Below are 13,534 nucleotides of genomic sequence, written 5' to 3'. Positions count from 1 at the left end.
TTGCCCCGTGTTCCAGAATTGGCCATTACAGGAAATATTTCTTCTCTGCTGGGGCCTCTATTGGTGTCACATACTGCCCTTTCTCCTCTCTAGTGAATAGAATTAGGTTAATTCCAAGATCAGTAGATTTGCTCATCCGTGCATTCCTGTATGCTATATACGGACACAAATATACAGTTGATGGTTGTAGCTGAAATGTTTGCAATAAACCTTTTTTTGGTTGCTCTGTGACTTTTTTTTTTTCCGTCCTGATGCTGTTTTTCTCTGGTCTTTTTTGCCCCGGCAACGGAACCTGCATTCCAGGGCTGGCCATTAGCGATTTGGGGGCCAAGGCAGGGTCAGAGGGGCTCAAACGCTGGGATTGTTCTCCATGCACAACATGCCTTTTCTCTGCTAGCTATGAAGCACGACCCTACCAAACAGTCCCTCATTCCTCTGAGCTAAACAGGCTGCGTTTGTGTCTGCCAGCATGTGCACAGGGGCACAGATATTATTTTGGATTGTGCATGCGAGGGAATGTGCTCAGGGCACTACGCATTTGATGATCCTGCTTGATTGAATTATGGAATATTAACACAGGAAGTGCTCCCCTGCTTTTTCCAATATAGTGGTAAGTTCTATTGGTTTTCTGAGCTCACTGTTAGATTTTCTTGTAAATGCTCTTTTTCTGTATTTCCAAAGGATTGCAGAGAAATTTTCGTGTGCGTGAAAAGGACGTTCAGTCGTAGCTTTTGTTTATAGATGTTTGTAAAGTCGCCGTTTGCATTTTTACTTTTCCCATGTTTTAAATGGCAGCCTTTTGGCCAGCTTGATTTATGTCCTCGTTTTGCTAGGCTTTTCTTTCTGAGTTTGTCCCTATTCCCCTGTTTGTGTGGTCATTCAAATGGATAGTGCCTCTTGGGAATGGGTTGGGATTTATGTCACTATCTCCTCTAAATCTTCTATTCATTAGAATAGAAGAATCACATCATTCAACCCTGACGTTGCTAGGGCATTAGCGCTGCACATAGTTCTTAATATGATAAAATGACTTTTTTCCAGGTTTTTTTTTTTAAACAAAGACTTGTGTTACATTGCATTTAATGAAACTAATGCACTCAACCATCACCCAGGGTGAATGGCAAGTAGAAGCTAACACAGCAGTCAGACTGACATGGTTAAGTTGTTGGAGGGACAGTGGAATGGGGTTTCTTAGCCTGTTTTTGCAGGTTTGTCATCAGCCAAATGAGTGGTCTGGTGTTCTGGGCAGACATGGCAAAAGACCACAGTTTTAAAAAAGGAAATATCCTGCACACTGCTCAAGCTCAATATAAAAATGTATCGATGAAAATAATGTTTCGGACCCTTGGGGCCTTCATTTTATTCGTGCAGAGGTGCAGGACAGTTGCTTTCCTGTGGGAGTTTCATTCAGTGATTTAATGTTAAATGCACAGTCTATCACAATATCCACATATATGAAAAATATGATCATGTATGACAGTGTTATCTATTTATAAGAAGGGTTACATCAGACCTAAAATGTAGCTCTGAAAGCGACGATGAAGTGGAAAGCACGGACTTACAAAATGACACTTTTATGAATGATGTGTAGTTTTTCCCTTTTCACGTTGGCAACAGTTAAGGTTTGTAATACTTGCATACCTGCAGAAAATGAAAAGTAATCATGTTGTTGTGGCCTTGGTGTGGTGTTGTCTGGGATTTGTGATCACTGTCAAATGTTTGCTCAAACCAAGCCACAGTTGTTAACATCATCCTGACTATACGTCAACAGCCTCTGCGCCAAGCCTGTGGTCTGTTTTTAGGGTGGCGGAAAAGCCTTTTTTTTTTCTTTTTTTTTTCTTTTTTTTCCTCTTTCAGATGCATAAAACTGCGTGTAAAAGTAAAGGCAGAAATGTGCATGCATATGATTCTTGTCAGATCTAGAAGCGCGTGCATGCAAATAGCCCTCCTTTTACAATCTCAAACACTGACAAAAAAAAAATGGTTAAAAAATGACTACAGTAGTACAACAAAAGCAAATGTTAATATTCTGTGTTTTGGGGACACAAGAAAATTGTAATAGGATTGTGAGTTTCCTTCCCACTTGACCACACGAGGGTTAATTTACTCAAAAAAAGTGTGTATGGAAAGTATGTGATTTTTTTTTTTTTTTTTTTTAAAGGTATGCTTGTTTATGTGTAGGAAAAGATAAATACACTTTTGTCCTTTTGCAAACAATGTTCCCATGAATGTGAGCTGGGAGCATGTTTCCATGACAGTGACAACAAAAAGCTTTATCTGTTCTCGCAGCAGTCGAAACATCACCACTACGAAACAATGAAATCGCAGTGAAAGTAATGATGCTAATAAAGATGTAAAAAAAGTTATAACACTGAGAACAATATATAAAAAGTAAAATTAAATAGAAATTTGAGTAAAAAAAGTCCTCTGTGTGTGTGTGTGTGTGTGTGTGTGTGTGTGTGTGTGTGTGTGTGTGTGTGTGTGTGTGTGTGTGTGTGTGTGTCGTTTAAATAGTGATTTCCTCTGAAACAAAAAGTCTTTGAAGGCAACATAACTCTAGATAACCTATTTTTTTTTTTTTAAATACTGATTGATTACATCATTTGGTTGTGTCACTTCCTTCAGATCACATGCCACCTGGTTTGTTGTTTTAGTGCATTACTCAACTGAATGACCTTCACACAATGCAGTGTGCCACCATCCCTCCAATCCTTCATCCCTCACCTCACTAACTTTGCCGCCATCCTAAACAGAGCTCCACAATCTGTCGCGTTGTAAAAGATCCCTTAAAATCTCAAAGCATATTCATCCAAGTGTTTTACCTTCTCTGCCTAATCATTTTAAACCACCTGTTTCTGTTACAACTGCAACCATGAATTGTTATGCTGAACTGGAAAGAAATTTCCACAGTGTTAGCTTTTTTTTTTCTTTATGCATTTCTTTTTTTTTTGCTTTTTATTGACCCTAGCTACCTTTTCTCGTCTTCTTCTTTGTAATATCAGCCCTCTCTCACTCTCTCTCCACCAGTCTCGTGAACAGTCAGATGATGAGCAATCAGAGGACTCTGTGAAATTCAAAAGGCTTCACAAATTGGTTAACTCGACACGCCGGGTCAGGAAAAAACTCATCAAGGTGGAAGAGGGCAAGAAACATGCCTCCGAAGGTTTGTGATTCTGTCTGGCAGAGATATATTCATTTGATAACTTGATTATCTTTATGATTTATTACACACTCCAACCAGCTAAATAATGTTAATGTAATTGGATTTACATTAATTTCAATGAATAACTGCTGTAGGCGTTTTAATGTTTTGGGGTTTCCCGATTCTCAGATTTTAAGAATGTAAATTTTTTGATGGGTAGCTAACTCAGGCAGACTTTCCTGTCTAACCCTCCTGAGTAACAAACTTTCTGACTGACTGTTTGTGTTTCTTTAGATTTTCTGAATCTGGAGACACCTCCCACCTGTGAGGACAACACCGCTCTGTACACTGGGGTTCTAAAGAAGCCCCCTTTACACCAGGAGGCGTCTCTGCCCTCACTCACCCATGATCAGCTTTCTCTGGATGGAGACACAGATGGCCTGACAACCTCCCCTTCCTCCAGCAGTTTGGACACCTGGTCTGGACACAAGCTGGTGAAAACGTTCAATAAGTCTTCTAGTACCCACGGTCTTATCCGGCCCCCCAGGAGGACCCCAGCGGGCTCCAGTGCCCTGGGAGGCTCTATTCCTGGTGTGACAGGTAGTGGCTCCTCCTTCTCAGAGCTCGATGGCTGTGGATTGGACGATGATGGAAAGCTGTCACGCTCCACAACTGATGGCGAGATGAGGAAGGCCCTGAACTCCATCTCCCATGGGGTAAGTAGCAACGAGGCCCTGTATGCTTTCTATGGCCTGACTAAACCTCGCCCCAAACCCCATTCCCAGTCCCGCCTTCTGATCTCCCTGGATGACGGTCCGCAAGGCAGCCCCAAACATCAACCTACCAGCCGGCACCACGGCAGCTGGACGCACCGGAAACCTGATCCCAACTATGCATACTCCACCAAGCACCTCCTGTACCAGCGCTCGCGCAATGCTAAGTCCCCCATTTCCCCCCTGTCAGTCACCCCATCCTCCCCCGTCCGCTGTGATGTATCCAAATCAAAGGTTTTTGGAAGTGGGGGAGGGGGCTGGGTGTTCCCCTCTCGCAGGCTGCGTGGGCGAACAGCAGTCAGTGAGCTCAACATCACCTATGTGGTAGAGCGGAGCCTGTACGGTCACCTCAACTGGGCACAGCTGGTCCGCCCGGTTACACTCAGCCGCGCTGAGCGGCGCTGTCTATTGGAGGAGGACCGTGAGGCGGACAGGAAGTGGGCGGCCAGCGTGGACCGCTGCACCAAGCGTGTGCTCTTGCGCATCCAGCAGAAGTCTGTGAGTTTAGGTCTACAGGTTTAAATCGGCCGCCTCGTGTGAGAAGGACTCAGTGTGCTTCAAAGTTGCAGAATAGCCCAGAGGTTGTTAGGTGAATGTCGCACAAACATACATAAATAAGATAACAGGTCAGCTGTTACATACCCTATATTAAACGTACCCATTTAATATAGTGTGTGTGGAAACATGCAGACATTGCACAAGTTCTTTTATCTTGAAAACATCAAAAGCTGGCATATCAGTGACAGACCTAACTGCCCTTATAAGAATGCCATCTTCAGTGACCTTTAAGCGAATGCCTTTGCCTTCAAGCCTTTTTATTTTAGCTGAATATGAAATGATTATGGAAAGCGCAGTGCCCTACTTGGGAGGTTAAGTTACAGCAGAGGTTTTATAAGTGCCTTTTATAAATGTCAGATCCCTGAAGAACACATGCACTTACAGATCAGTAGTCGCACTGATCCCTGTGGGTGCAGGGGATGTTGTACAAGCTCGAAGCTGCTCATCCTCATAATAACTGCAGCACATAACATTCAAAGACGTATTGAATGGGTTGACTCGTTAGGTGAACTTCAGTGACATAATAGTCGCCATGCTTATTATCTTGCACATTTATAAGGCTGTGAATAGCAACAAAATGATGGAAAGGTCAGAAAACCTTAATCATCATACAGTGATTGTAAAAAGCCAGTAATTACTTTTTTGACTTTAACCCAAATGCAAGTAGTCTGGGGGAATTTTAACTATTTCAGTTGTTTTTGGCAAACCTTCCCTATAGACGTTTTTCATGTGAGGTCATGAGGTTATTTGCACGTTGATCGAAAGTTGTCCACCATATTGGACATGATACACCACCAGTTATTCCCCAACTGGTTGGAGAGTGGTTGCAGGAGGTTCCACGGTGTCGCTAAGCTGAAATTGCTCGCAAAAAGGGTGCTGCATTGATTGCAGTTGCCTGCAGTTTACGTAAGAAATGCCACCTTGTTTGCAAACACTTGCTAACTGCTAACCAAAGCAGCAGTAAAACTTACACGAAAACCAGAAAAGTAAATGTTCTGCCTTTGTGCTGCAGTCAGCTTGTTAAGGAAGATGCAGCGTTTAATATGAAGGCAATCAGTCTTTGGTTTCCATTTGTGTCACAGTTTCACTGCCGTGCAAACTACAGGCGGAAATCAGCTAGTGACCAAAAAAAAGGTTGTTGCCGACCAGATGGGGAATACTAATTTTGCCCTGACGACCAATGGTTACCAGATGGTTGTGGACTGGTCTCTAGGCTTGTGTGACTCGGGCCTTATTGACTTGACTCTGTATTGTCACCATAACCCTGTCACATGTCCAAAATGGTGGACAATTTAAAGTCACGTTGTCAGTAGTCACGTGTCTCAATAATCTGTGTATACCAGCAGAAATAGTGACACATAGAGGTAAAGACGTAGTAGAGCTATCCTGCAGCTTTGAGGGTACCTGAATCCTATCGTGTTCTAGTGAAGTCACTGGAGGTCGTTCTCATCAAAAAACTTTGAATCCACTTATTTCTGTTTTTGCTTTTCATCTTCTTTTTTGGCCCGTGCCTCTATTGCAGATGTGATTTTTATTTTTCTTCTCTCTCTGTAATTATCTCCGAGAAACATCTTTTTTTTTTTTTTTTTATCTGGGTGCATGTCCATTCCATTGAACACCACCATCACATTCAGGCTTATTTATGAGCATCTTTGCAACAGGTTATGTTTCCTGGAAAGCTGTGGCGTCGATCGCAGCATTAAACGTAAAGTAGAAAGGCCGTTTTCTTAATGTGCACTGCTCGCCCACTTGTTCAGGGTTGAGCTGAGCTGAGTATTGTAATTGCTCAGAAAGCAAAAGGGAAATGCCATCACGTGCCCCACTTGAACTGTGAGCGTTGTTGGCAGATGCGTTGTGTGCATGTCTGTGTCTCCATCTTTGTGTTTAGAGTTCAACTTAGCAATTCGAATGAAAGAATTTATTTTTTCTTTACGTGTCAAAGTTCTCTGTTGTGTCTGCCTTTATTTAGTTTTTGATCTTGAGAAAAAAAATCCACATTTCTCTGTCCTCTCAGCAGAAACAATTGGCTCTTTCTGAAAATGTTTCTGGCGATACTAATATATTGTTGGCTCTATATGTTGTGCATGTTTGCTAACTATGGCCAACTGCATTGGGTTGAGATGCAAGGAATATATATATCCACATGTAAAAGTAGCTTAGCCACATCAAGAAAAGCTTAATGTTGTCCGAGGATATCGGGGACCTTTCAGAGCCGACAATATGACAGCTCATTTGACTGGAACCAAGCAATAACTCGCAATTTTAAAGAGGAGCTCGTATAAAAGTTTGTTACATCATGTCTGTTGGCTGTCTGCAGTCCCATATGACATCATGCGCTTGCATATATGCGAACCATACATCCATGCGCATTAATCAAACTGCTGCCGTGTTGTGCCGAGCATGAATCACTGTGAGTTGACTCGTTGGGTGTGGATGGGGAAGTTCTGTAACGTGGCCTGGTGAGTGTGACTCATTTGATTGTGTTTTGGCTCTCCCTCAGAGAACATGCAGCTTTGGAGGCTTTGACCTGTCCAACCGTTCCCTCCATGTGGTCAACGCAGGCAATGAGGCCAATGTAAGTGGTAACATCTTGTAAAACAGAAGAACACGAGCTAAACTCTCCTGCTACGCTTAATCTCTCTTGGTCCTTGTCGTACCCTGTGCAATCTGTAACGTCTCATTCCCATCTCCTCTCATCTGTCTTTCCGTCTTTTTCTGCTCTCGCTTTTCTTTCATGTGATCGCAGAGTAAAGAGCAGGAGGCAATATACAGAGAAGTGGTCAAATCCCCCACTACGTCTCGGATTTCACTGGGCAAGAAAGTCAAGTCAGTGAAAGAGACGATGAGGAAGCGCATGTCGAAGAAGTACAGCAGCTCTCCTTCTGAGCAGGTTTGACATAAATATAACATGGACGCAGACGTGGATGCAGTTTTTGAATGCTTCATTTGTCCCTATCTTGGCCTTATTTTTCCTAGTATTTAAAATAAGGCTTTAAAAAAAGAGTCCTATTGTGTACACATCTAAAGGATGTTTGCAGAGTAAGCTGCATATTCTGTCCATCAACTGTGGCTGGGTGGGGAGTATTTATGTTAGTTACAAGATAAACAGAGGGCGCTACGTCACATTCACATTTGGATTTCTCTCTCTGCTGTTCCCCTCCTGGACTAAGTGTCTTGGGTGGGGTGTTTGCTTCAAGTTGAGCTCAGGGAGTGATGCAAACCTCCCCCAGGCCAGCACTTAGGAGATGGAGAGTTAAAGTATGCGAGTCTAAAAGGATCGTCTCCTCTGCACTGACCTAATTTTTCTGGGCATCTACTCACTTTACCAGTGGCCTGTCCAGCTCCACAGTTTGATGTCACCTCGTAGGACGTGTCATTAACATGCAGTTGGCCATCTGCTTGCCATGGTGGTCTCAGCAAAGTGACCCAGATATCCTCACATGAGTCATGGAAATGCTGGCTGAGGAGTGAAGAAAGATGAATTGCTATGTCACAGTTTGTCAGCTATTTGATAAACCACAGTGCCACCTAGTGGATTTATGAGACACAAACAGCAAATGTTGACCTGTCACTATATAAAAATATATATCACTGCTCCAAGGTTTCATTTAGAAATCTGTTTGATTTTCAAAGAAATTTTAATCAAACTCATTAAGCCTGATGTTTGACCTGCACTAAGGTAAAGGAAGAAGTTTTTTTTAATGATCAATGAGCCATTTAACATAACAAACTTTATCAAGGAACACAGTGTGACACTTGGGAGCATGGGAGTGATGCCAGCTGAAAATGGGTCTCCGTACACGTGCTCTTAAAAATCATAAATGACTAAAGCTAAAAACGAGCGGTTAATATTTACATCTTTCTAATCTGTTTTCTTTCAAAAAGAAATGGCACTAAACATTTGACCTACTACATAGATGTCATGTTTTTATTGTTTTTACACATTCAAGGCTTAGCTGAGAAGACTTGACCAATAATCAAAAGGTTTTTCATCTAGTTGTTACCAATGTGTTCCTCATTTGCTATTCTCATTATGTTTGATGGTTTGATTATGGTGTAAATAAATTAATGGTTCACACCGTTTTTGTTTTTTTCCTCACACGCGCAAATGTTTAACCCCTAATACTGCTAGCTGGTAAAAAATTTGATTAATGGCTTAAACAGAAAATGCTGACATCCCCTGTCATACCCTCACCTGCATTTTAACCAAGCTATGATTGTCTCCCTTACGTAATTTCCTTTTTTTTTTTTTTTTTGTTATTCGTCCACCTGCTGTTTATCACATGCTTTCATCTCTTGAATGCAAAATCATTTGTGCCTTTCTCTTCTTTCGTTACACATCTGGATCTCCCCTTTCCATTTGTCTTTTAGTCCAGTCCAGATGCAGCCCCTGGTTCTCCACAATCCCCTCTGCCTGACACCGACTCTCTCGAGAAGCCGAAGCTTAAGGCCGGAGGCTCTGTGGAAAGCCTGCGCAGTTCACTCAGCGGACAGAGTTCAATGAGTAAGACTTCTTTTAAAACAACCTTTATTCAGACAAGGGTTTGACTGTGCAAACAGCTGCTTTTATATTTTTCCTCCCAGATTCTGAATTAAAACTGTATTTAGGTTCTTTCAAATAAACAAATATTAAGGACAATTTATGCATTTGCATAGATTTAAACAAAAAAAATAGTTGTTTTGAGGCAGCCACAACACTAGATGGTGCTTATAGCATTTGCTGCTGGCTGGTTCTTCTCTGCTTCAGTTATGATTTTTGTGGCATGATTATACCCAGACCTACCAGCTGATCCATGTGTCATGGCCTTGGAGTTTTCAATTTTTTTTCTTTTAATCTTTTTAGCTATTTCATTTAATTACATTATTTGGAGTCTTCAACCTTGTGTTTTTTTTGTGAAAAAAAATACACTGCATCACTTCAAGCTGTGGCTGAAATGAAGACTTGGCCAAGTTTCAGTGAGCCACAGAACAGACACACAGGCCAGCATATGGTAATGATTAGACAGGAAGTCTTAGCTCTCTTATTCCCACACGTCGACATGATTTCAACACACTTCACTCAGAATCAGAGGGAAATGTGCTGTTTTTCCAATAGTTTGTAATACAAGTGATGAAAACCCAGTTTTAAAGTTTCAGTCACTGTAAAAAGTAAAGCTACCTGTTACCTATTGTCATGGTTATTGATGTAGAGTGTAGTGGAAGGCCTGCACTTTTATTTCTTTTTTTGTGAGAAGTTTAGTAATGGCTTTATAGGCAACTATTTTGTAGCTTTTAGCTATTTTGCCTCTCTACGCTCAGGTGGTCAGACGGTGAGCACCACCGACTCATCAGCCAGTAACAGAGAAAGCGTGAAGTCGGAGGACGGCGATGACGAGGAGCCTCCCTATAGAGGACCATTCTGTGGCCGTGCCAGAGTCCATACAGACTTCACTCCCAGCCCCTACGATACGGACTCCCTCAAACTGAAGGTATTATTGGACACTGACAGTAGTGTGCAAAAGTTTTGAGCCACCCTTCATATCTCTGTTTTTCTACTGTGGAGCCAGATTTTCTTTTCATTTTTTACAGTGGTCTTGAGCAATAGTTCTCCAAACTGTCTGAAGGTGTTTCTTTGGACAGAATGAGTGGCTGTCTTTTTTCACTCCTTTTGAGTCCAGTGTTAGTCTAGTTATTGCTGGTTGTTTTACAACTTAACACTGACCTATGGATCACCTGAGCATAAAAATGCTCCTAACTCAGGCTGTTACACTGGTTCATGCCTTGTCACAATAACACATAATGTGTTCCCATTTCTGTAGTTGAGTCCGAGTTTCACAGTTTGACAAGAATAAAATAGTATTTTTACCTGATTCCCAAAGCGTTATTATCTTGGCCTAACCCGGCATGGTGTGCAGTGCTCCCCTAAAAAAATTGGAGGAAATTGCTCAAGCGGAGGACACAAGAAATGGCAGAACTAAATAAAATATCTAGCGCAGATGAACAGTATCTGAAAGTCGTTTCTTTAAGAAATAGGAAAGAATCCAGCAAAGATCTCGCACTGCACATCTGTAAGGTGTGATTATTTGCGACTGCATTTTAGCCGGCGGTGCTTGGCATCTTGTCTCAACTGATGGAATTATGCATGCAGAAAACTGCAGCCCTATTCTGACTTACCATCAGGAAAGCATCTGCTCTATTTTCAGCGTGAGAATGAGCACAAACAAAACACACAATGGATGGATGGCTCAAGACTTTTGCACAATACTGTATGCTGCCTTGTAACTCTGAAAGTTTTTCTACTATAATCTATTTACAGATGTAATAATAGGCTTTCAGCATATTCCTTGCCCTCACGGAGACATTGAATCCTCTATCAGCCAAAGCGGTTTGAAACCTCAGGGTCAAATTTAAAATGTCATGCTCAGCTAACTTATCTTTTCTCCAGCGTGGGGATGTGATTGACATCATCAGCAAGCCACCAATGGGAACGTGGATGGGCCTGCTGAACAACAAAGTAGGCACCTTCAAGTTCATCTATGTGGATGTGCTGAGTGAAGAAGAGGAGAAGCCCAAAAGGCCAGTACGGAGGAGGAGGAAGGGCCGGCCACCCAAACCCACTTCAGTGGAGGAGCTACTGGATCGTATCGATCTCAAGGTACATTACCAGCAAGATTTTGCCATGTATTGAAAGTGAAGTGGCTTTAATGTAAAAAGTTACGTTCACTGGTTGCAATCAGTCGGCTGTCTTAACTGGATAATAAGCCCACCTATCTGGCACTTCGGTAAAAGCAAACAAATGCTTTGAAGCAAATGAAAATATTGTGTTAGGCAAATATCTCAAGCACATTTGCAGACAAGCGGAGATAAATATAGTATGTCCAATTACAGGCTGCACAGCTTTGGATGTTTGATTTGCCACTGACGCATAAACATTAACACCCACACTGTGACAGCCACACCCCAACAAATAGTTCGCATCTTTCATCAAAACCTACACATCACTGTGAGCGTGATATCATTTCCTCCCACCCGGGCAGCCAGCAGGCCTCACGTCCCCAAATAGAGAGAGAAGTTTTGTGTGTTGTCTCTTTCATCCCATTCCAATTTGGTGGCCAAGCCGCAGATTAAAGATTAATGCTACTAAGCTGTGAATCTGGCTCTTATAAGTGCATCAGAGTACTCATGTCCTCCCAGATTTGTGCAGTGGGGAAAGGATGTTATACATGATATACAACCACAGTGCATTCATTTTTTCAGGTGGTTTAAGTGGCAAAGAAAACGTGAGAAATAACTTCAAGCTCAACATTTTTCTTGATCTATCCTTTTAGCCTGCCATGTCATCTTGAGCCCAGTAGCTAGAAACTTAAAAAGTGAAAGTTGGTAAGTGAATAAGGAAAAAAGGCAAAATAATCCAGTATCTTCAGATCGTTTTTAGCTACCTCATGGGCAGACAGTTTTATACTAGAATGTAAATCAATTGTAGTGAATGCCTCAGTAATCTTTTGTAGTTCCAGCCTTTCTCAGGTTTTCCTCCGTTGCAGGATCCATCCCAGCAGGATAAGCTATCTAAGCACTAAATATTCTACAATTGAGCTGTCACAGGCCAAAGTAGTAGTATTACTTTGTGTTTTTGGAACTGCTAGGCCAACATTTGGTTACACTGGAAAATCAGATTTCAACAGGGCCTCTGTGTAACTGAAGTGTAAATCTCCTCACCCCTGTTGTTTTCCACCAGTGGACTCTGCCAAATAGTCTTCGGATGTGGAGCGTGTTTACATATTTCAGCTGGCACAAAAACACAAAAAAATTGGTGAATGAGAGGAGCCAGCTGCCTGTGTTTGTGTTAGTTGGTGGTCCTTTGTTTAGTCCCGCATCATCCAGCAGAAACGGGACAGACCAACCTAGTTCTCTGCCCTGGACTCCAGCGCTGTAATTGATGGTCTTGCTCATGACACACGGTCTCAATATTTGTCCAACAAAAATGTGTGGGTCACACAGGCGTGGAACCGAGCGATATTCAAAGTGGAAGCGGTTGTTGTGTTGCTGTCAGTGGACTTTGCGCTCACGCGGGGTGTATCCCAAAATAAAAAAAAGAAAGAAAAAACTTTCTTTGTGTCACTTCAGATAACACAGTGGTTTGAGTGACTTGCTTTAGTGTGTGTTTGTGTTGGTGTGTAATACATTGACATCTGTGGTTGAGAAGTATTTTGATGAAACTCTTTGAACCTTCACTTGTTCCCACGTGTGTTGGTTTCCTTTTCAAAATCTTGCTTGCCATTTTGGTCACAGCCAGCTGTGGCCATGTTCTCCAAGATGGTGATGCTAGCTTGCTAATACTACTGCTACAACTGTTCTTTTTTTCTTTTTTGTTTGTTTTCATATATCTGTCACCATTGCAAATGTTGTGCTACATTAAAATGTGTCGACAGATTAGCAGCCATAACAGAATTAGCTGTGGCGTAATGTGATTACACGGCACCAAAAATATCAAAATAGCAGTTTAGATGTTGCCCTGCAGTTTAAAAATGGAGACAGGAAATTATGAGCAGATGAAAAGTATCTGTTGTACAGAAGTTCTTCTTTTTGTTTTTGTTTTTTTTTTACCTGGTGAATTTTATGCTTCTCCTCCTGGTCGTGTGACTCAGATCAGCGTATTTTTCCTTAGTCTGCTGCAGTTATTTTATTTGGTCTTTAAACAGCCTCGGGCTTAGCTTGTTGCTTTCTCTTGAATAGGATTACATGCCCACTTTCTTATTCAACGGCTACGAGGACCTGGACACGTTCAAGTTGCTGGAAGAAGAGGACTTGGATGAACTGAACATCAGCGATCCTCAGCACAGAGCTGTACTGCTCACGGCAGTGGAGCTGCTGCAGGAGTATGACAGTAAGTAGACCGTGTAGACCGTTTCCATGAGTTTATGTTTTTGATTGTGGTTTTTTAAACAAGGACATCTTCATGTAACCTCAAAATGTTGTTGTGTGCCAGAGTTTTTAGGATAACAGTGAAGGAAACCCGACAAACTTAAATACAAACAGGCCAAACAGGGAAAGGGAAATCTGAAGGAAGTGACTAATATGTAAT

General features: G+C 42.0%; 1 protein-coding gene across 4 annotated transcripts in view; it reads left to right on the top strand.

Annotated features, from left to right (window-relative positions):
* The window catches only part of sash1a (SAM and SH3 domain containing 1a), a 159,201-nt gene that overhangs the window by 135,704 nt on the left and 9,963 nt on the right, over nucleotides 1-13,534 (top strand). For all 4 annotated transcript variants that reach the window (XM_063494777.1, XM_063494778.1, XM_063494780.1 and 1 more), the window contains 8 exons: nucleotides 3,028-3,163; nucleotides 3,437-3,858; nucleotides 6,974-7,048; nucleotides 7,220-7,363; nucleotides 8,845-8,977; nucleotides 9,772-9,941; nucleotides 10,898-11,107; nucleotides 13,186-13,336. In XM_063494777.1, the coding sequence (XP_063350847.1) occupies nucleotides 3,028-3,163; nucleotides 3,437-3,858; nucleotides 6,974-7,048; nucleotides 7,220-7,363; nucleotides 8,845-8,977; nucleotides 9,772-9,941; nucleotides 10,898-11,107; nucleotides 13,186-13,336 (1,441 nt within the window). The remainder of the gene's footprint in view (nucleotides 1-3,027; nucleotides 3,164-3,436; nucleotides 3,859-6,973; nucleotides 7,049-7,219; nucleotides 7,364-8,844; nucleotides 8,978-9,771; nucleotides 9,942-10,897; nucleotides 11,108-13,185; nucleotides 13,337-13,534) is intronic.

The sequence above is a fragment of the Pelmatolapia mariae genome, linkage group LG15 (genome assembly GCF_036321145.2).
Source record: "Pelmatolapia mariae isolate MD_Pm_ZW linkage group LG15, Pm_UMD_F_2, whole genome shotgun sequence".
Lineage (NCBI taxonomy): Eukaryota > Metazoa > Chordata > Actinopteri > Cichliformes > Cichlidae > Pelmatolapia > Pelmatolapia mariae.
The sequence above is the reverse complement of the archived record's forward strand: the minus strand, read 5'-3'. Positions and strand labels throughout refer to the sequence as shown.